General features: G+C 35.2%; 1 protein-coding gene across 4 annotated transcripts in view; it reads left to right on the top strand.

Annotated features, from left to right (window-relative positions):
* Positions 1–2,312: 2,312 nt before the first annotated feature.
* Positions 2,313–25,013, top strand: part of LOC115005722 (poly(rC)-binding protein 3-like) — a 50,742-nt gene continuing 28,041 nt past the window's right edge. For 3 of the 4 annotated variants that reach the window (XM_029427672.1, XM_029427673.1, XM_029427675.1), the window contains exons 1-6: positions 2,313–2,359; positions 2,680–2,796; positions 7,400–7,531; positions 7,716–7,844; positions 11,585–11,659; positions 13,951–14,022. In XM_029427672.1, coding sequence (XP_029283532.1) covers positions 2,773–2,796; positions 7,400–7,531; positions 7,716–7,844; positions 11,585–11,659; positions 13,951–14,022 — 432 coding nt within the window. In that variant the 5' untranslated portion in view covers positions 2,313–2,359; positions 2,680–2,772. The remainder of the gene's footprint in view (positions 2,360–2,679; positions 2,797–7,399; positions 7,532–7,715; positions 7,845–11,584; positions 11,660–13,950; positions 14,023–25,013) is intronic. The other variant, XM_029427674.1, reaches the window with a different exon arrangement.

Raw genomic sequence — 25,013 nt, 5'->3', positions numbered from 1 at the left:
TTTTGTTAAACCTAAAAACGTCGTAAACCTACGTTGGGAGTTTATTTTGAAAAGACATTACGCCAAAAACGTTCGATCATTTCCCATTTAATGCGCTTTAATTTAATATTGTTTATACACTCATGCACAGTAAGGCTGGAAATATAACTTATACACTATTGTACACACACACACATCAGCTGGACACACACACATCAGCTGGACACACACACAGCAGGAATAAAGAACATTTTTACACTAACATGCAGGAAGTGAGAAACAAACTCATTAACTCTTATTTTTGTTTGTTTCCACGTTTCCACATTATATGTTTTAGATTTTTAAAGAAATACTATCGCTCCATTGATCCCAGTTAAAACTATCAGAGAGATTTAGGAAGCGACACACACACACACACACACACACACACCACACACACACACACACACACACACCCCCTTGATGTTGTTCTTTGGATAGTTTGTGTGCAGAGATGGAGCGATCAGCTATAAGTGAAACAGACGAGGCTGATTGCTGCAAGACAGTGACTCACACTCACACTCACACACACACACGCACACACACACACACACACGCACGCACACGCACGCACACACACTTCACCATCCAGGAAACTCGAGGGATCTCTCTTTTCTTTCTTTCTTTCTTTCTTTGTCGCTCTTATAGGTTTTAATATTGTATCATCTTGTATATTGTATATAAACGTTTTATTCTGCTTTAGATTTCTGCACATATATTTTTCTTTTCTTGTTTTGTTTTTGTCGCTTCTCTTCCGGTTGGTTTTAAATATTCCATATAAAAATACTTTATTTATTTATTTCTGAACGCAAACACGAGGATGTTTCCCAAACATGTTTTAATATTTGTGATTTGAAAGCTGAATCGTGTGAAAGGAACAGCAAGAGAATATTGAGCAGGAGTCACCAACCAGATGTTTTCATACCTAGCTAGCGTGCTAACGAGCCAAGCTAACGTTGACTGCGACGAACATTATAGAAGTTGTGGATAATAATGATCCCGAACAAAGCATGATTCATCTACCCGACATTTGAGTAACGGTATGATTGCGACGTGAATAGGTAACGTTAGCACTAGCTTCATTTAGCTGCACCGCTAACTTTGTGAACTCTTTCCTGAAGTTTGATCACATGTTAGGTTAGGTTTACAGTAAGATGCTGTTATTCCTCTCACAACAGATTCTCAGAAATGTTTATTCGGGGTTATAAGCTTTTTAATTTGATCCCAGGACGTTTTAGAGAAAGTCAGCAGGAAGACAACGAAGCATTGTGTGGATTAATATGCAGAAACAATCTCCATAAGGAGAGTGAATGGCAGACAGAAGGAACTGGACCCCCCCCCCCCAACAGGCTGTGATTTTCTCTAACACACACCCTCCTCTCCGTCCATCCTCGTACGTTTATTACTGCACCTTCTCTATATCTCCACCTTCTCCTCAAATATTTGCACCGTCTTGTCTCTCTCCTCCTGATCCTTCCCCTCAGTCCTGTCCTGCTCTTCCTCCGACCCTTCCTCCTCCTCTTCCTCCTCTTCCTCCTCTTCCTTTAATAAATCTTTCTCCTCTCATTTCCTGGGCTTGAATCCCGTCTTCCTCCTCCTCCTCCAAATCACCTTAATCTCTCTCTCTCCCCTAATCTCCCCCCATATTCTCACCACTTTTTCATTTCCTCTGCTCCTGCTTCCTCCCCCACTCCCCCTCTCTACCTTGTCTCATTGCTCTCCCCCCCTCTCTACCTTGTCTCATTGCTCTCCCCCTTTCCCCCTCTCTACCTCGTCTCATTGCTCTCCCCCTCTCTACCTTGTCTCATTGCTCTCCCCCCTTTCCCCCTCTCTACCTCGTCTCATTGCTCTCCCCCCTCTCTAACCTTGTCTCATTGCTCTCCCCCTCTCTACCTTGTCTCATTGCTCTCCCCCTTTCTCCTCTCTACCTCGTCTCATTGCTCTCCCCCTCTCTACCTTGTCTCATTGCTCTCCCCCTCTCTACTTTGTGTCATCGCTCTCCCCCTCTCTACCTTGTCTCATTGCTCTCCCCCCTTTCCCCCTCTCTACCTCGTCTCATTGCTCTCCCCCTCTCTACCTTGTCTCATTGCTCTCCCCCTTTCCCCCTCTCTACCTTGTCTCATTGCTCTCCCCCTCTCTACCTTGTCTCATTGCTCTCCCCCTCTCTACCTTGTCTCATTGCTCTCCCCCTTTCTCCCTCTCTACCTCGTCTCATTGCTCTCCCCCCTCTCTACTTTGTCTCATTGCTCTGCCCCTCTCTACTTTGTGTCATCGCTCTCCCCCCGCCTGCCTCCCTCTCTCCTCCCTCTTCCAGTAATCCCTCTCTCCTCGTGCGTCACAGGTGAATCTCCTTTAGGGAGCGGGGAGCCGTGTGGCCAGTTCTCCTCCTCTACTCTTTCTCGGCCCACATATCCCTCCCCCCCACTAATTTGTTTCTTCTCTCCTGTGCCCCCCCCCCCCTCTCCTCCCTCCATTAACCTCCATCTTCCCTCCCTCACTCACCTCCCCACTTGCCTCCCCTCCTTCCTGATGTTTTTCCTCATATCCCATCCCTTGCATCATCCCGTTGCCTTCTCCCTTTTCTTACCTCACCCTTTCCCTCCCCCCAAAATACAACCCCCGTCCCCTCGCTCCCTTGATCCTCCCTCTCTGGCCCCACAGAGCAGCGCGAGGATCAACATCTCAGAGGGCTCCTGTCCAGAGAGGATCATCACCATCACGGGGCAGACAGACTGCGTGTTCAGAGCCTTCACCATGATCACGTTCAAACTGGAGGAGGTACACACACACACACACACACACACACACACACATAACTCTGAGCTCCCAGTGGTGTTCCCCAGAGTGAAGTGTCTAACCTTTACTTCCTCTGCAACATGGCTGCTCTCTGCCAGGGAGCCATTTATTATATGTCTAATGTGGTTGTCTGACCTCACACACACACACACACACACACACACACACACACACACACACACACACACACACACACGAGTGTGTCTCTCCATCTGTCCTTTATTTGCAGCTTTGTGGAATTTCATTGTCAATCCATCATTTAAATACGTCTGGAGTCTCAAAGAAATGTTAGTTCATTACATTCATAGAAGGTGGAACTTTAAATCTTAACGACACATTTATTTAATTAAAATGTGAAACATGATGTTTTATTCATCCAGAATATTTCTATTTGATGGAAATGTGCAGCCGTAAAAACAGACAACAGTGAAGTCTGTAATAACCCCGACGACGACGATTAAACAATTGGGACAAATTGCACAACAATGTGTTTTTAAATATTTGTTGCATTAGTGATATTTAAATAAAACGCTGCATGTACGGCTTTTATTCCTTTGTGTTTCATTTTAATTATTAAGCTGACGAATAACTGCAGAGTATCTTTCATAATGAAATATAAAGATCAAAGGACCAGAACCTGATCATCTGAACATGGAGGTGTAAAAGCTGCAGCGTCTCCATGGGAAGACGGATGTTAATGAGTTGTTTCTGATTTACTTAAAGAGAATCAACTTTGCTCCATGTCGGCCGATTGCACTAAAAAAGAGTTTTGGAGAATTGGAGCGTCTTGTTGTCAGACGTTAAATCCTGCTGGTGTTTAAATCTTAGTGATCGTAATGGAAGAAAACAAGATGGACGTAAATGTGAGGAGTGGAGGGAGGAAGATTTAGAGAGGAGAAGATGATCTGCTCAGAGAGATGGAGGGAAGAGGATAAAGAGAGGGAGGATGAGGAAGACTGAGAGATACTGAGATGAGGAAAGAGTCGGTGCTGTATGAAGTTAATGAGAAGAGAGATTATAAAGAAGTGTGATCAAAGGATTAAATAAAGAGTGCCGCAGCAGCCATGAGACCGACAGACGTCTTAAAGTCTTTGTCCTGCTGAAGAGTTCTCTCGTCTCTACCTTTTATATTCTCCACAGCTTCTCTCTGATATCCAGCGGAATATATTTAGACAAAACAAGCGACGTGATCCATGTGAAGGCGTGTAAACAGCTCCACACTTCTAAGGACTTTGTGCGTGTCATGTCTGCACATTTCAAGCTTTCCGTGTTTCATATAACGACTCATTCTCAATTCGTCACACACGGCCGCAGTTTTAAACACGTTAACGTTGTGAATTTAAACACAAACTACTCGGTTCTGTTAGGAAGAGATTTAGGTTCAGGTGCTGCACAATATATCGACTCAGCATCAACATGAGAGGGCGTGCTGTGTGAGGTGAGACAATCTGTTGTTCAGTACGAACTTCATTTAATCTGATTCAAGGCTTCTTGCAGGTTCTGCATCACAATCCTTCGGAAACGCAGTGAAACTCAGAGAAACTCAGTGAAACACAGAGAAACTCAGTGAAACTCAGTGAAACTCAGTGAAACTCAGTGAAACTCAGTGAAACTCAGTGAAACACAGAGAAACTCAGTGAAACACAGAGAAACTCAGTGAAACTCAGTGAAACACAGAGAAACTCAGTGAAACTCAGTGAAACTCAGTGAAACTCAGTGAAACACAGAGAAACACAGTGAAACACAGAGAAACACAGTGAAACTCAGTGAAACGCAGTGAAACACAGAGAAACACAGTGAAACTCAGTGAAACGCAGTGAAACACAGAGAAACACAGTGAAACTCAGTGAAACAAAGTGAAACTCAGTGAAACTCAGAGAAACACAGAGAAACTCAGTGAAACAAAGTGAAACTCAGTGAAACTCAGTGAAACTCAGAGAAACTCAGAGAAACACAGAAACACAGAGAAACTCAGTGAAACACAGAGAAACTCAGTGAAACTCAGTGAAACTCAGAGAAACTCAGTGAAACACAGAGAAACACAGAGAAACTCAGTGAAACTCAGTGAAACTCAGTGAAACACAGAGAAACTCAGTGAAACTCAGTGAAACTCAGTGAAACTCAGAGAAACTCAGTGAAACACAGAGAAACACAGAGAAACTCAGTGAAACAAAGTGAAACTCAGTGAAACTCAGTGAAACTCAGTGAAACACAGAGAAACTCAGAGAAACTCAGAGAAACACAGAGAAACACAGAGAAACTCAGTGAAACACAGAGAAACACAGAGAAACTCAGTGAAACTCAGTGAAACTCAGTGAAACTCAGAGAAACTCAGTGAAACTCAGTGAAACTCAGTGAAACTCAGTGAAACTCAGAGAAACACAGAGAAACTCAGTGAAACTCAGTGAAACTCAGAGAAACTCAGAGAAACACAGAGAAACTCAGTGAAACTCAGTGAAACTCAGTGAAACTCAGAGAAACTCAGTGAAACACAGAGAAACACAGAGAAACTCAGTGAAACACAGAGAAACTCAGTGAAACTCAGTGAAACTCAGTGAAACTCAGAGAAACTCAGTGAAACACAGAGAAACACAGAGAAACTCAGTGAAACAAAGTGAAACTCAGTGAAACTCAGTGAAACTCAGTGAAACACAGAGAAACTCAGAGAAACTCAGAGAAACACAGAGAAACACAGAGAAACTCAGTGAAACACAGAGAAACACAGAGAAACTCAGTGAAACTCAGTGAAACTCAGTGAAACTCAGAGAAACTCAGTGAAACTCAGTGAAACTCAGAGAAACTCAGTGAAACTCAGTGAAACTCAGAGAAACTCAGAGAAACACAGAGAAACTCAGTGAAACTCAGTGAAACTCAGTGAAACTCAGTGAAACTCAGAGAAACACAGAGAAACTCAGTGAAACTCAGTGAAACTCAGAGAAACTCAGAGAAACACAGAGAAACTCAGTGAAACTCAGTGAAACTCAGTGAAACTCAGTGAAACTCAGTGAAACTCAGAGTTTTAGGTGCTTTTACAGGACATTTATATTCCTTACATTTTATAGTCCAAACGATTAATCAAGAAAATAATGAGAAACATTTGAGAAATGAACAGAGAATTTAGAAGAAAATGCAGAAACTAATGAAAGGACTCTGAAAGTCGCAGAAGGAAGATATTTATCTAAAGACATGAGAACAGCTGTGAAATGTGAGATGCGTTAAGGAAAGGAGGAAGAACTGAAGCAGGAGACACTGGAGAGAAATTAAAAGAGCATTAGAGGATTAAAGAGTCATTTCTCTTCTTTCCTCTTCTTCTCAAACCCTCACACACACACTGAATGTCAGCAGACACACACACACACACTGAGATCTCCACCCTCAGAGAACATCTCTCAGCCTTCATCTCCGTCATCAAGCGGTTTCTGCATGTGGGACGGCGCCGCCTGTCAATTACTGTGACGAGAACACAGGAAAACAGGATGGAAAGAAAGCTTCTGTGCGAGATGTAAATCGATGTTCCTTCAGACGTGTATTCAGCTCACGCTCCTCTGACGGGCAGCTCAGACGGGACGGCGCTGATATTTACATTTGAGACGCAGCGTCGCCTCCAGTCCAACGCAGCCTAATTTATTGGAGCAATCACATTAAGACCAGGTGATTTAGGCCGCTATTTATGACCTGAGTTAATTAAAGGGGGAGGGAGGGGGAGAGGAAAGGGAGGGATTTAAGCATGTAATGAGGAACGGGGGAGAAAGTTAGGAAATAAAAGAAAGACGACAGGAAGAGCTGCTGAAGGGGAAAGAGGGCACGCAATTAAAACGAGGGAGAGGCTCCTCTCACTAATGACAATAAAAGAGCAGAAGTTTAGGAGATGGAAGAGTGTTAGTTGAGGGGAGGTGATGTGGGGGGGTGAGAGAGGGGAGCACCTGCACGATGGAACAGCAGGATTTCAGCTCAACACTGATTAAAAACCGGATCTCACTTCAGACGCCTTTGATTCACTGGGAGAATAAATCCAAGATATTTAAATGAAAGGGAAAGTTCTGATGTTTTCAGACAGGAAGCAGGAAGTGAAGCGCTGCTGTGGACGTATTTTAGACTCTATTTTTAGAATATGTGTCAGACAGGAAGCTGTGATTGTGACTCTGACCTGTGACGTGGGAGCAGGTTCTGACACAGACGCACGTGAGCAGTTACATCTGCTGCGTCACAACGTGTTCAGAGTCCACGGAAAATATGAGGAACATGAAAATATGCATAAATATCATTAAGTGTAGATTGTTTTATGTTTTTAAAGTGATTCTAATGACTGGATTATTAAAGAACTACTGACGGTCCATTGATCCCAGTGAAGTAAAACCTTCTGAAGGTCTTCCTGCTCTGAGATGTTCCTCCTTTTCTTCTCCTTCTTCTTCTTCTTCTTCTTCTTCTTCTTCTTCTTCTTCTTCTTCTTCTTCTTCTTCTTCTTCTTCTTCTGTACCTTCTCATAGACATTTAAAAGTCTTCTTCAGACGTGCAGCTCTCAGTATTTATTCATGTGAACTTATTAAACCGACTGTTTTTAAAGCTTCACATGTTTGTGTCTCAGGATCTCTCAGCTCTGGTGGCTAACGGCACAGTGACCAGTAAGCCTCCCGTCACCCTGCGGCTCGTCATCCCGGCCAGCCAGTGCGGCTCGCTCATCGGCAAGGGCGGCTCCAAGATCAAAGAGATCCGAGAGGTGAGACTTTTGTTATGACATCGTCCTGAACATCCGGCGTCCCTCGTTCACCCCTGACTTCCATTGCAAGAAACAGATTACAGGAGAAATATTTTTATGTTTACAAGAAAAGAAAAGTAACTAAGTACATTTACAACTGTGTGTGTGTGTGTGTGTGTGTGTGTGTGTGTGTGTGTGTGTGCAGACGACAGGTGCCCAGGTGCAGGTGGCAGGTGACCTCCTCCCTAACTCCACAGAGAGAGAGGTGACGATATCGGGGAGCCAGGACGCCATTATCCAGTGTGTTAAACTCATCTGCACCGTAATCCTCGAGGTACGTGTGTGTGTGTGTGTGTGTGTGTGTGTGTGTGTGTGTGTGTGTGTGTGTGCGTGTGCGTGTGTGTGTGTGTGTGTGTGTGACACAAGCATCTTGTTTGTGTCGTTCTGCTCCATCATGTTGTCAGACACTTAGAATAACAACAAGGAAACAAACTTTACTGGATGCACGCTGACATTTATATCTATATATATAATATTATAATAATATAATATATACATAATATTATATATTTATTTATATCTATATATATAATAATATAATAATATAATATATACATAATATTATATATTTATATATATATATATATATAATATTATAATAATATAATATTATAATAATATAATATTATATATAATATATATATAATATTATATATATATTATATACAATATTATATTCTTCTCATCTTCTCTCTCTCCTATCTCTATATCTCTCTCTCTCCTCTTCTCTCCCTCCTCTTCTATGTCTCTCGTCTCTCTCTCTCTCATCTCTCTCTCCCCTCCTCTCCTCTCCTCCTCTCCTCTCCTCCTCTCCTTGTTTTCTCTCCTCTCCTCTCTCTCTCTCTCTCTTCTCTCCCTACTCTTCTCTGTCTCTCGTCCTCTCTCTCTCCTCTCTCTCTCTCCTCCTCTCCTCTTCTCCTCCTCTCCTCTTCTCCTCCTCTTGTTCTCCTCTTCTCTTCTTCTCTCCTCTTCTCCTCTTCTCTTCTTCTCATCTTCTTCTTCTTCTCTTCTTCTCCTCTTCTCTTCTTCTCCTCTTCTCTTCTTATATACTATATCTTATTATATATATATATATATATAACGAGATTCTCTCGTGTCGTCATCTCAGTGTGGGATGTGTCTTCGCTCTTCTCTCTGTTCTGCACTTAATTATTCAGGACGTTAAAGAAACATAACTTCAAGGAGTTTTGTATTATTATTCTATCAGAGACACAAACATGATGCAATCCTGATTCAAAGACGAGCTGCAGACGTGATTGTTTTATGAACTCGTGTTTTATCCAACAAATCCAAAGCATCACTTGTGTGTGAGCACATCTCATGAAAGTGTTTCTACGAGATTCCAGCTCTCCAGTAATCTTCCACACAGAACACTGAGTCTGATTGTCTTATAATTAATACAGCAGTCATTAAGTTGAGCTACGTCGTAGAGATTAGACGCGGAAACAGTGAAATCAAAGGCTGCTGGAGCTCATTGGTATTCTGAGCATCTTAATCTGCGATAAGAAAAGAGGAGCGCAGGAAATAAAAGAAATCAAAACTGCTGACCTCAACTAAACTCCTTCAAGCTGCACTCACTCACAGTTGACTTGTCGTTCGTACTTTGTTTGATCTCAAGTAAGAAATCTTTTGATCTACCTGCCTTCCTCCCAATGCATGCTGGGATGTGATACAGGCTGATCCTGATATTTAAACATGTCAGAAAACTTGTAATATAAAGTTGTGTTGATGTGAGTCATGAAGTGGGGAAGCTTCATGATATCTGTTAGTTACATGTTTGACTCTGTTCACCTGTAGTGTGTACAACATGTATGACCCTGTTCACCTGTAGTGTGTACAACATGTATGACTCTGTTCACCTGTAGTGTGTACAACATGTATGACCCTGTTCACCTGTAGTGTGTACAACATGTATGACCCTGTTCACCTGTAGTGTGTACAACATGTATGACTCTGTTCACCTGTAGTGTGTACAACATGTATGACTCTGTTCACCTGTAGTGTGTACAACATGTATGACTCTGTTCACCTGTAGTGTGTACAACATGTATGACTCTGTTCACCTGTAGTGTGTACAACATGTATGACTCTGTTCACCTGTAGTGTGTACAACATGTATGACTCTGTTCACCTGTAGTGTGTACAACATGTATGACCCTGTTCACCTGTAGTGTGTACAACATGTTTGACTCTGTTCACCTGTAGTGTGTACAACATGTATGACTCTGTTCACCTGTAGGGTGTACAAAATGTATGACTCTGTTCACCTGTAGTGTGTACAACATGTATGACTCTGTTCACCTGTAGTGTGTACAACATGTATGACTCTGTTCACCTGTAGTGTGTACAACATGTATGACTCTGTTCACCTGTAGTGTGTACAACATGTATGACTCTGTTCACCTGTAGTGTGTACAACATGTATGACTCTGTTCACCTGTAGTGTGTACAACATGTATGACCCTGTTCACCTGTAGTGTGTACAACATGTATGACTCTGTTCACCTGTAGTGTGTACAACATGTATGACTCTGTTCACCTGTAGTGTGTACAACATGTATGACTCTGTTCACCTGTAGTGTGTACAACATGTATGACTCTGTTCACCTGTAGTGTGTACAACATGTATGACCCTGTTCACCTGTAGTGTGTACAACATGTATGACTCTGTTCACCTGTAGTGTGTACAACATGTATGACTCTGTTCACCTGTAGTGTGTACAACATGTATGACCCTGTTCACCTGTAGTGTGTACAACATGTATGACTCTGTTCACCTGTAGTGTGTACAACATGTATGACTCTGTTCACCTGTAGTGTGTACAACATGTATGACTCTGTTCACCTGTAGTGTGTACAACATGTATGACTCTGTTCACCTATAGTGTGTACAACATGTATGACTCTGTTCACCTGTAGTGTGTACAACATGTATGACCCTGTTCACCTGTAGTGTGTACAACATGTATGACCCTGTTCACCTGTAGTGTGTACAACATGTATGACTCTGTTCACCTGTAGTGTGTACAACATGTATGACTCTGTTCACCTGTAGTGTGTACAACATGTATGACTCTGTTCACCTGTAGTGTGTACAACATGTATGACTCTGTTCACCTGTAGTGTGTACAACATGTATGACTCTGTTCACCTGTAGTGTGTACAACATGTATGACTCTGTTCACCTGTAGTGTGTACAACATGTATGACTCTGTTCACCTGTAGTGTGTACAACATGTATGACTCTGTTCACCTGTAGTGTGTACAACATGTATGACTCTGTTCACCTGTAGTGTGTACAACATGTATGACCCTGTTCACCTGTAGTGTGTACAACATGTATGACTCTGTTCACCTGTAGTGTGTACAACATGTATGACTCTGTTCACCTGTAGTGTGTACAACATGTATGACTCTGTTCACCTGTAGTGTGTACAACATGTATGACTCTGTTCACCTGTAGTGTGTACAACATGTATGACCCTGTTCACCTGTAGTGTGTACAACATGTATGACTCTGTTCACCTGTAGTGTGTACAACATGTATGAATGTTACAATACATATCTTTAAAGGAGCTTTTCTCTAAAGGAGCTTTTTCTCACACTCTTCAGCAGAAGTCTCCACTTCAGCAGCACTTACATACACCAAACTTTCCACTTTCATTCCTCTCTATATTCTGAAGCTTTGTGCAGAGGGCTTTGTTCACATGTCACTCACAGCTCATGTTATACACGCTACACTAACTACATGCAGGAGATGCACAGAGTTCTGTGTGTTGACAGGATTTAGTGATTTATGGAGTGATACAAAGACAGATCCAGAATCCCCTCTGTAGTACATGTTGTTACTTGTGTCACCCTGGTGGTTGTGTGTTGTGTCCCGTCACAGATTGTTGCAGGAGTCTCTCCTGGAGTTCAGAACATACTGTCCTCTGTCCCTGATGAACCTGATTTTTCCTCAGTTCAGTTTCTTTTTCCCTTTTTGATCTTTCTCTTTTTGATCTTTCTCTTTAGTCTCCGCCGAAGGGAGCAACTATTCCATACCGACCAAGTCCGGCCCCGGGCACTGTACTGCTGGCAGGGAACCAGGTGAGACAGGAAGTCACTCAAACTGTATAACTGTATTATGTTGCAGTTACAGAAAAAAAAGTAATGAGATTAAAAAATGGGGATTATTATAATAAAGTCTCACATAAAGCTCGGCCCGAGCTACGGATTCGGTGTGGCATCGACATTTCTAATAATAAACTGTATTTCTACATTTACAAAGTGGTGAAGCACTTTTTAAAAGTGCTAAACAAATAAAGTTTAGAACAAGATACAACACAGAGAGTGTGCAATAAAAACAGGAAACGGTGAAAGTGATGAAAGAGTCTCGACCCAACTTTGCACATCAATACATATTTTTGAACAGTTTTCTTTGTCATGAATACTTTCAAATAGAACGTGAATATTTATTGGTGAACAAATTATTTCCTTCCAGAACAGGTTTGATTTCCATCAAGTCAACTTTATTTCTGTAGTCCAGAATCACAATCTTTTAATCTTCCAACACGTCTGAACTTAATCTCTCGATTCAGAGGAAAAACTGCCAACAATGCAAACTTAGTTAGTGAACTGCAGACGTTATAATAATAATAATAAATTGTATTTATAAAGCGCCTTTCAAAGCTAAAAGCAATCTCAAGGCGTTCCCTGCCTCTGCTAATGTTAGCCTGCTAATGTTAGCCTGGTAACATTAGCAGAGCATGCTATCATGCTAACTTTCAGGCAACACAATAAATGAAACTGCGTCAGCTAATTATGATACAACAAATAACTGTATTATGTTGCAGTTACAGAAAAACAAAGAAGTAACTTACAGTTATAGAAATAGCCAATAAATGACATTAAATTAAACTTTCTATTATTGAAGACAAACTCAAAAATTATGTAGAAATAAATTTAAATTCTTACAAAATATTGGAGGAATTTCAGCATTTTTATTTCTCTTATCTTTTGCATTTGGGATTGAAGTAATATAAAAGTAAAGTAACTTTAATTTTGTGACACTTTAGACGACATAGTTTAAGAGGTAATGAGTATTTGTTTATATCCTGAAGCTCAGAGATAAAGCTCAGAGAGCGTCACCTGCTGCAGCTCCAGAGGTTTAAACACTTCAGCTGCTGTTACAGATTCATATGATGCTAAATGTTGATGTTCTGCTTCCCCTGATATTCCTAATGCTGTGAGAAAGTTAAATTGGGACTCGTCCTGACTCAGCCCCAATTAAAAGTATTACAAAGTGAAGATCAACATCAACGCTTCTCCCTGTGGGTTCTTTACCTCGAGCTCTGCAAAGTTTTCCGGGCTGAAAGTCTTCGGATTGGTTGAATGTTGCGGCGCTCAGCAGCGTGGAGGTCGTTGTTCTGTCCGTCTGCACAGAGTCACACGTCGCTGCAGTCTGTGTGTTTGGTCTGTTTGTGCATGAACTCTGCGACGTGTCGTTATCAGTAAGCGTCACAAATATGTGTAACGTGTGAAACTGCAGCTTCAACCTTCGAACTTAAAATCCTCGTCACGCCTCCTCCTCCAAAAGTAAAATCATTATTACACTAAAGAGGATTCAATAAAACAAGGTCACGTTTAACTTCAGGGTACAGTGCAGTGTGTGTGTGTGTGTGTGTGTGTGTGTGTGTGTGTGTGTGTGTTGCCTTTCATTCTTTAGGTGTGTGACTCAATTTTAGATTTTCACAACACGATAATCGTGGCAAAAGTAATTCACAAAAACGCTATAATCTCGATATCTGTAGAATATGTTATAATAATAATAATAATAATAGTAATAATGCTATCAGTTAAATTCATCTTTAACTTTGTTTATTACTTGTTTTGTCTCTTTTGTGGCGAATAAATTCCCCTAATTTGTGGCGTTGTGGGAGCGAGACAAAGAGAGAAACAGGATGTTAGCATAACGTGTATTATTATTATAAATATAGGATTTTATTTTTTAAATATCATTGTTACCATCAACAACAGTAAATGGCGACGCACATGAATCCCAACAAAAGAAACTAATTCAGAAACTGTCGCTCGACAAAACTCATTCATTATTCCATATTTCAAGATGGCCGCCGAGCCCTCAGAAAGCATTCTGGGTAATAATAATGATAAAAAGTGCGGTGCATACAGAAACCAGAAGAGAGCAATGGTTGATGGGGATTCAAATGTGAACAATAAAAGACAAAAGAAGAGAAAAAATAATCTTTTCTGGATGAAATGATCCAAACGGCAGCCGACAGATTAAAGAACGCAGCAGTAGAATATATATATATATAATATATATAAGTCGTGGAGGTTGCAGCTCTAACGGTTGTTATGTGTCCGTGTGGCGGCTGAAGGTGTTCGAGGCATCGGACTTCGGCTCCCACCCTCTGTTCTCGGTGGCACAGGGAGGAGTGGACATGCAGCAAGTGAGTATGAACTGCAGACTCAACGTTATAACAATAACACAACAGGAACATTCGAAGTGGAAGAGCTCATGTTGGGTATTTAGATTTGGTATTCCAGCTAGTAAAATACGTTTATTTTTAATATTGTGATATATTAATTTGTGTAAAATGTTACACACGAGCAGATGTTTATGTAGTTATATTACATCATAATAATCATTTTTATTGAGTGTTTTGTTTGTTCACACCTTAAACCTTTCACATAAATAAACAACCACCACAAAAGAGAAAAATACAATAAAATCAATTAATTACATGAAAATTAATTATTTAATTATTTAATTAATTATTCACACCTGAAAAAAATTAGAAAATAAAACATCCAGGTTTAATGGCACTAAAGTATTTAATTTATTATTGCAGTATAATCTGTTTACCTGCAGCTTTGATGAAAAGGTACATTTTTCCTTAATACATAAATATCTTTAATAAATTACTTACAATTATTTAAATATTTATGTCTGACTAAAGTTATGTTTGCGTCACATTCAGTACACTCTCTACAACCTTATGTACATTTTATTAATAATAATAATAATAATAATAATAATAACACTTTAAACACTAAAAGCACTTATAAAAATAATAAAACATTTGAGGGCAGACGCTAAAATATATAAAGGAAAATAAAAACAGAAAAATAATAATAATTAGAGAATTAATAAAGAATATAATAAGAATGATTTTTAATTATGAGCCAATTAATTTAAATGAATAGGTTTTAAAAACCCTAACCCTGCTTTTCAAAATGTCCTTTTGAATTCTTCATCTGACAGAAATTCTCTTGGACAACATGATTATTTATCATGTTTGTTTTATTATTTGCCCAACAATAATACGGATAACAAAGATAAAAAATTAACAAAGATAACAAAGATAAAAAGATATAAAGATAATAAAGATAAAAAGATTAAAAAGATAAAAAGATAATAAAGATAAAAAGATAAAAAAGATAAAAAGATAAAAAAGATAAAAAGATAATAAAGATAAAAGATAACAAAGATAAAAAGATAACAAAGATAAAAAGATAACAAAGATAACAAAGATAAAAAGATAACAAAGATAAAAAGATAACAAAGATAAAAAGATAACAAAGATAACAAAGATAACAAAGATAAAAGATAAAAAGATAAAAAGATAACAAAGATAAAAAGATAACAAAGATAACAAAGATAAAAAGATAACAAAGATAAAAGATAAAAGATAAAAAGATAAAAGATAACAAAGATAACAAAGATAACAAAGATAAAAAGATAAAAGATAACAAAGATAAAAAAGATAAAAAGATAACAAAGATAAAAAGATAACAAAGATAAAAGATAAAAAAGATAAAAAGATAACAAAGATAACAAAGATAAAAAGATAACAAAGATAAAAAGATAACAAAGATAAAAAGATAAAAGATAACAAAGATAAAAAGATAACAAAGATAAAAAGATAACAAAGATAAAAAGATAAAAGAAAAGATAAAAGATAACAAAGATAAAAAGATAACAAAGATAAAAAGATAACAAAGATAAAAAGATAACAAAGATAAAAAGATAACAAAGATAAAAAGATAACAAAGATAACAAAGATAACAAAGATAAAAGATAATAAAGATAAAAAGATAACAAAGATAAAAAGATAACAAAGATAAAAAAGATAAAAAGATAATAAAGATAAAAAGATAACAAAGATAAAAAGATAACAAAGATAAAAAGATAACAAAGATAACAAAGATAAAAAGATAAATAACAAAGATAAAAAGATAACAAAGATAAAAAGTAACAAAGATAAAAAGATAACAAAGATAAAAAGATAACAAAGATAAAAAGATAACAAAGATAAAAAGATAACAAAGATAAAAGATAAAAAGATAACAAAGATAAAAAGATAACAAAGATAACAAAGATAAAAAGATAACAAAGATAAAAGATAAAAAAGATAAAAAGATAACAAAGATAACAAAGATAAAAAGATAACAAAGATAAAAGATAAAAAAGATAAAAAGATAAAAAAGATAAAAAGATAATAAAGATAAAAAAGATAAAAAGATAACAAAGATAACAAAGATAACAAAGATAAAAAGATAACAAAGATAAAAAGATAACAAAGATAAAAAAGATAAAAAGATAACAAAGATAAAAAGATCACAAAGATAAAAAGATAAAAGATAACAAAGATAAAAAGATAACAAAGATAAAAGATAAAAAGATAACAAAGATAAAAAAGATAAAAAAGATAAAAAGATAACAAAGATAACAAAGATAAAAAGATAACAAAGATAACAAAGATAAAAAGATAACAAAGATAAAAAGATAACAAAGATAAAAAGATAACAAAGATAAAAGATAAAAAGATAACAAAGATAAAAAGATAACAAAGATAAAAAGATAACAAAGATAAAAGATAACAAAAATAACAAAGATAAAAAGATAACAAAGATAAAAAGATGACAAAGATAAAAAGATAACAAAGATAACAAAGATAAAAAGATAACAAAGATAAAAAGATAACAAAGATAACAAAGATAAAAAGATAACAAAGATAACAAAGATAAAAAGATAACAAAGATAAAAAGATAACAAAGATAACAAAGATAAAAAGATAACAAAGATAAAAAGATAAAAAGATAACAAAGATAAAAAGATAACAAAGATAAAAAGATAAAAAAGATAACAAAGATAAAAATATAACAAAGATAACAAAGATAAAAAAGATAAAAGATAAAAAGATAACAAAGATAAAAAGATAACAAAGATAACAAAGATAAAAGATAAAAAAGATAAAAAGATAACAAAGATAAAAAGATAACAAAGATAACAAAGATAAAAAAGATAAAAAAGATAACAAAGATAAAAAAGATAACAAAGATAAAAAAGATAAAAAGATAACAAAGATAAAAATATACCAAAGATAAAAAGATAAAAGATAACAAAGATAACAAAGATAAAAAGATAAATAACAAAGATAAAAAGATAACAAAGATAACAAAGATAAAAAGATAACAAAGATAAAAGATAAAAAGATAACAAAGATAAAAAGATAATAAAGATAAAAAGATAATAAAGATAAAAGATAACAAAGATAAAAAGATAACAAAGATAAAAACGATAAAAAGATAACAAAGACAAAAAGATAACAAAGATAACAAAGATAACAAAGATAAAAAGATAAATAACAAAGATAAAAAGATAACAAAGATAAAAAGTAACAAAGATAAAAAGATAACAAAGATAACAAAGATAAAAAGATAACAAAGATAAAAAGATAACAAAGATAAAAGATAAAAAGATAACAAAGATAAAAAGATAACAAAGATAACAAAGATAACAAAGATAAAAAGATAAAAAAGATAAAAAGATAACAAGGATAAAAAGATAACAAAGATAAAAAAGATAAAAGATAACAAAGATAACAAAGATAACAAAGATAACAAAGATAAAAAGATAAAAAAGATAACAAAGATAACAAAGATAAAAAGATAACAAAGATAACAAAGATAACAAAGATAAAAAGATAACAAAGATAAAAAGATAACAAAGATAACAAAGATAAAAGATAAAAAAGATAAAAAGATAACAAAGATAAAAAGATAACAAAGATAAAAAGATAACAAAGATAAAAAAGAAAAAAAAGATAAAAAGATAACAAAGATAAAAAGATCACAAAGATAAAAAGATAAAAGATAACAAAGATAAAAAGATAACAAAGATAAAAGATAAAAAGATAACAAAGATAAAAAGATAACAAAGATAAAAGATAAAAAAGATAAAAAGATAACAAAGATAAAAAGATAACAAAGATAAAAAAGATAAAAGATAACAAAGATAACAAAGATAAAAAAGATAAAAAAGATAACAAAGATAAAAAGATAACAAAGATAAAAAGATAACAAAGATAAAAAGATAACAAAGATAAAAAGATAACAAAGATAACAAAGATAAAAGATAAAAAGATAACAAAGATAACAAAGATAACAAAGATAACAAAGATAAAAGATAAAAAGATAAAAAGATAACAAAGATAAAAAGATAACAGAGATAAAAAAGATAAAAGATAACAAAGATAACAAAGATAACAAAGATAAAAAGATAACAAAGATAAAAAGATAACAAAGATAAAAAGATAACAAAGATAAAAAGATAACAAAGATAACAAAGATAAAAGATAAAAAGATAACAAAGATAACAAAGATAAAAAGATAACAAAGATAAAAGATAAAAAAGATAAAAAGATAACAAAGATAAAAAGATAACAGAGATAAAAAAGATAAAAGATAACAAAGATAAAAAGATAACAAAGATAAAAAGATAACAAAGATAAAAATAACAAAGATAAAAAGATAACAAAGATAACAAAGATAAAAGATAAAAAAGATAACAAAGATAACAAAGATAACAAAGATAAAAAGATAACAAAGATAAAAAGATAACAAAGATAAAAAAGATAAAAAGATAACAAAGATAAAAAGATCACAAAGATAAAAAGATAAAAGATAACAAAGATAACAAAGATAAAAAGATAACAAAGATGACAAAGATAAAAAGATAACAAAGATAAAAAGATAACAAAGATAAAAAGATAACAAAGATAAAAAGATAACAAAGATAACAAAGATAACAAAGATAAAAAGATAACAAAGATAACAAAGATAACAAAGATAAAAAGATAACAAAGATAACAAAGATAAAAAGATAACAAAGATAAAAAGATAAAAAGATAACAAAGATAAAAAAGATAACAAAGATAAAAAGATGAAAAAGATGAAAAAGATAACAAAGATAACAAAGATAAAAATATAACAAAGATAACAAAGATAAAAAAGATAACAAAGATAAAAAGATGAAAAAGATAACAAAGATAACAAAGATAAAAATATAACAAAGATAAAAAAGATAACAAAGATAAAAAAGATAAAAAGATAACAAAGATAAAAAGATACCAAAGATAAAAAGATAAAAGATAACAAAGATAAAAAGATAAAAAAGATAACAAAGATAAAAAGATAACAAAGATAAAAAAGATAACAAAGATAACAAAGATAAAAAAGATAAAAGATAAAGATAAAAAGATAACAAAGATAACAAAGATAACAAAGATAAAAAGATAACAAAGATAACAAAGATAACAAAGATAACAAAGATAAAAAGATAACAAAGATAAAAAGATAACAAAGATAAAAGATAAAAAAGATAAAAAGATAAAAAAGATAACAAAGATAACAAAGATAAAAAGATAAAAAAGATAAAAGATAAAAGATAACAAAGATAAAAAAGATAAAAAAGATAACAAAGATAAAAGATAAAAAAGATAACAAAGATAAAAAGATAACAAAGATAACAAAGATAACAAAGATAAAAAAGATAAAAAGATAAAAAGATAACAAAGATAAAAAGATAACAAAGATAAAAAGATAACAAAGATAAAAGATAACAAAGATAAAAAGATAACAAAGATAAAAGATAACAAAGATAACAAAGATAACAAAGCAAACAAAGATAAAAAAGATAAAAGATAACAAAGATAAAAAAGATAACAAAGATAAAAAAGATAAAAAGATAACAAAGATAACAAAGATAACAAAGATAAAAAAGATAACAAAGATAAAAAAGATAAAAAGATAACAAAGATAAAAAGATAACAAAGATAAAAAGATAAAAGATAACAAAGATAAAAAGATAACAAAGATAAAAGATAACAAAGATAAAAAGATAACAAAGATAAAAGATAACAAAGATAAAAAGATAACAAAGATAAAAGATAAAAAAGATAACAAAGATAACAAAGATAACAAAGATAAAAAAGATAAAAGATAACAAAGATAACAAAGATAAAAAAGATAACAAAGATAAAAAGATAACAAAGATAAAAAGATAACAAAGATAAAAGATAAAAAAGATAAAAAGATAAAAAAGATAACAAAGATAACAAAGATAAAAAGATAAAAAAGATAAAAGATAAAAGATAAAAGATAACAAAGATAACAAAGATAACAAAGATAAAAAAGATAAAAAGATAACAAAGATAAAAGATAAAAAAGATAACAAAGATAAAAAGATAACAAAGATAACAAAGATAACAAAGATAAAAAAGATAAAAAAGATAAAAAGATAAAAAGATAACAAAGATAAAAGATAACAAAGATAAAAAGATAAAAAGATAACAAAGATAAAAAGATAACAAAGATAAAAGATAACAAAGATAAAAAGATAACAAAGATAAAAGATAACAAAGATAACAAAGATAACAAAGCAAACAAAGATAAAAAAGATAAAAGATAACAAAGATAAAAAAGATAACAAAGATAAAAAAGATAAAAAGATAACAAAGATAACAAAGATAACAAAGATAAAAAAGATAAAAAAGATAACAAAGATAAAAAAGATAAAAAGATAACAAAGATAAAAAGATAACAAAGATAAAAAGATAAAAGATAACAAAGATAAAAAGATAACAAAGATAAAAGATAACAAAGATAAAAAGATAACAAAGATAAAAGATAACAAAGATAAAAAGATAACAAAGATAAAAGATAAAAAAGATAACAAAGATAACAAAGATAACAAAGATAAAAAAGATAAAAGATAACAAAGATAACAAAGATAAAAAAGATAACAAAGATAAAAAAGATAAAAAAGATAAAAAGATAACAAAGATAAAAGATAAAAAGATAACAAAGATAACAAAGATAACAAAGATAACAAAGATAAAAAAGATAACAAAGATAAAAAAGATAAAAAAGATAAAAAGATAACAAAGATAACAAAGATGACAAAGATAACAGATAAAAAAGATAACAAAGATAAAAAAGATAACAAAGATAAAAAAGATAAAAAGATAACAAAGATAAAAAGATAACAAAGATAAAAGATAACAAAGATAACAAAGATAACAAAGATAAAAGATAACAAAGATAAAAAGATAACAAAGATAAAAGATAAAAAAGATAACAAAGATAACAAATATAAAAAAGATAAAAGATAACAAAGATAAAAAAGATAACAAAGATAAAAAAGATTAAAAGATTAAAAGATAAAAAATAAAAAAGATAACAAAGATAAAAAGATAACAAAGATACAAAGATAAAAGATAACAAAGATAAAAAATATAAAAAGATAACAAAGATACAAAGATAAAAGATAACAAAGATAAAAAATAAAAAAGATAACAAAGATAAAAAGATAACAAAGATAAAGCTGGTCTGCAGTTTTAAAGTTTTAAAATGGTGTCACATGAGCAGAGAAACAGAAACAGCGGTGATGATGCGTGTTAGTTTCAGAACATCAGCCGAGCGCTCTGAGCTCAGATCCAGCACCTCGAGTGTCGCCGTGATGAGCGAAGCGTCCTTGAACCAGCCACGACCCACAATCACTGCTGACACGTGTGATCCGTGTCGGTGGAGAACGCGGCCTCGGGTCAACGTCCTTGTGCGTTTAAATACTTTTCATGTTCGCGCCCGCGGCCTCTGAGCGTGCTGCTGCAGCATTTCGTGGACTCATAGAAAATGCAAATATCCCTTTTGACATCGTTCCTCTTCATCGTTCCTCTTCAGCGTACTGCTGGGATGACGTGTTTGGCTGCCTCCTCTAAAGCCAGTGGGATCTTTGCATTGGCAGAAAATAAGTTATGTGGCAAACAAACATTTTATCTCCACTTTCAATCTTCAGAAAGATGGCGTGAACAAAATGTGAAAACATCTTGAGCTTGTGTGAAACACAAACCGTACTTCAGGCGTCTAACAAAAAAAACTATTCAAACAACACGTCGATTACCAAAAGATTTATTTTAGTCTCGATGTTGGAATCATGTGATGGTTTTAAATTCCTATAGTAATAGTCAAATATATATTGTTTATTTAGTATCCTCATTAGTTAACACTGCAGCTTCGCACAATGTTCACATTTCTATCTGGAAATGTAGAAAATCAGCACATATTTAGTTACACATATTTTACTTAATGTCTCATTAACATTTAAACATTTCAGAAAAGAACAGCTGATATCTGTTAGTTACATCATTTATCCTGTTCACCTGCAGAGTCTCACCTGCAACACCATACGAGCATTAACAGGCTGCACACACACACGAGAGTGACGCTGCACACACACACACACACACACACACACACACACGAGAGTGATGCTTCACACACACACACACACACACACGAGAGTGACTTTGCACACACACAAGAGAGTGACGCTTCACACACACACACACACACACACACACACGAGAGTGACTTTGCACACACACAAGAGTGACGCTTCACACACACACACACACGAGAGTGACTTTGCACACACACGAGAGTGACGCTGCACACACACACACACACACACACACACACACACACACACACACAGACACTCGTAAACCGGAGGCCGACGAGTCTAAATTCCTCTTTTTATCCAAAAGACTGAAGATCATAAGAAACGTTCTCCTTCTGGTTTCATATAAATACTTTTCATCTTCACTGAGAACTATCGTCTCAATCCCGACCTCCAAGACGCCACAGGCCTCATGACGTCACCTGAAAGCTGTTCGTGGAGTAAAAACACAACGAGAAAAAGAAAAATTATGTTTGGGAGAACGAGGGAGACGTGGAGGGGAGGTTGACAGAAGTCGGGTTAGTGCAGAATGATTGATGCTTTTTGTATTCATTATTTAAGCTCCGGGGGGGGGGTCATCTCTTCTTCTGCTTTCTGGTCAAATCACTCATTTTCTCCCCGTTGACGCAGCCATCACAAACTCATTTCTGGGATTTAACATTAATCTGTACTTCACGATTAGAGCTGTGAGGATTTCTTAATATTATTATCGGCTGAGAATCAGTCGGGATGATGTTGAGAAGTTCTGAGAGAGCAAACAGCCGAGAGAGTCAAGTCTCAGAGCATATTAGTGACTTATATTTTACAGCAAATCAAATCAAATGTATTTATTTAGCCCAATATCACAAATGATACATTTGTCTCAGTGTTTACAGACTGTACAGGATACGACCCCCTCTGTCCTTACACCCTCTGTCCTTACACCCTCTGTTCTCAGACCCTCTGTCCTTACACCCTCTGTCCTTACACCCTCTGTCCTTAGACCCTCTGTCCTCAGACCCTCTGTCCTTAGACCCTCTGTCCTCAGACCCTCTGTCCTTAGACCCTCTGTCCTTAAACCCTCTGTCCTTAGAACCTCTGTCCTTAGACCCTCTGTCCTCAGACCCTCTGTCCTCAGACCCTCTGTCCTTAGACCCTCTGTCCTTACACCCTATGTCCTCAGACCCTCTGTCCTTAAACCCTCTGTCCTTAAACCCTCTGTCCTTAGACCCTCTGTCCTTAGACCCTCTGTCCTCAGACCCTCTGTCCTTAGACCCTCTGTCCTCAGACCCTCTGTCCTTAGACCCTCTGTCCTTAGACCCTCTGTCCTCAGACCCTCTGTCCTTAGATCCTCTGTCCTTAAACCCTCTGTCCTCAGACCCTCTGTCCTTAGACCCTCTGTCCTTAGACCCTCATAACTTATATTTTACAGCAAAGGTCTTAAATCTTTTTTAATACGAAGCCGTGTCACGAAACGTCCACGACTCTGCTCAGAAATCAATTTTAAAATGTTCCTGATAACTTCACATGAAGTTGACTTCAAGTAATCCTGAAGGTTTCACCACATTAGTTAATTAAAGCTGATGTTCCACATGTATCATCTTTATAATGCTGTTTAAAGGCTTTTATATATATTGATATATACATGTGTGTGTACAGAGTGCATGCCTGCACACCTCTGCTCCATGCCGTGTTGAGAACCTGATTAATCTTCATTATTGTATTATTAACATTTGAGTTCGAAAAGGTCGTTATGATGCTTGATGCTCCGCCAGCCGTTAATACTGAAGACGTGAGGATAAAGTGAAAGTCGTGTGTTGCAGTTTGCAGGATCGGACTCGTGTGTGTTTGGACTTCTGCAAGATTAGAAAACATATTGTTGTGCTGCAGCCCAGCTCTTTATAGATAATGTCATCGTTTACCTCTTTAATGTCCCCAGTGTTCAGAACAACATGTTATTATTTAAATGAATGTCTCCGTCATGACAGATCAGCTGCTGACATCCAGCCAGGATTGTGTCAAAATAAAAGCTTTCAGTGAGGATATAAATAAATACAAATAAAAGAGTGTTTATTGTTGTAATACTCATTCTGGCCACTAGAGGCTGCAGCACGACCTCATGTTCTAAATACTAGTTTTATAGATTTAATTTCTACATGCGCTCTAAACACAACAGACATGTCACTTGTTAGCAGGTTAAGTAACATTAGTGAAACGTCCCAGATTAGTATTACAAAAAAAAAGTTTAAAAAACACATAAACAATTTAGATCAGATTTATAAAAGCCCGAGCGGCCTCTCAGTGATCCTCGGGTGGAGTCGATTTCTAAGCTAACAAAGTTTATAAAACACTTTTACTGCTAGTCTGAAAAAAGGCACCAAAGATGCACCAAAGTGAGAATGTTTGTCCGGTTGGAACAGATTTCCTGCTCTGAGAGAGCTGCACGCCTGATGTGTGCTGAAGCCTCCGCCGGCGTCTCTCCAGATCAAGCAGCAGCATCACAACGTCATGGAGGCCTTTTGTCCTGCAGCGTGTTTGAGAGATGCAGCTTTTTCGGCAAACGGCCTTTAATCCAATTCCCTGCGTTTGCATCAGGAGTCAGAAGTTCAGCAGCAACGCGTCAAGCAACTCTAAAATATCTGTTATGTAAGGTGTGTAGTGAACCTCAGGGAGGCACACACACACTCAGAATATCTCTGTAATGCACACACACACACACACACACACACACACACACTGCACTCTTGCATCGCCGATGGAAGTGTTTGTTCTCTTTGAAGTTCGGTTTGGGAACACCTCTTTATATCCTGAGCGGATCCACGACGGACGATCCAGGAAAAAAGTCCTTCTGCAGGTTTTAGTTGAGCATCAATCCGC

This window comes from Cottoperca gobio, unplaced genomic scaffold (assembly GCF_900634415.1).
Source record: "Cottoperca gobio unplaced genomic scaffold, fCotGob3.1 fCotGob3_354arrow_ctg1, whole genome shotgun sequence".
NCBI lineage: Eukaryota > Metazoa > Chordata > Actinopteri > Perciformes > Bovichtidae > Cottoperca > Cottoperca gobio.
The sequence above is the reverse complement of the archived record's forward strand: the minus strand, read 5'-3'. Positions and strand labels throughout refer to the sequence as shown.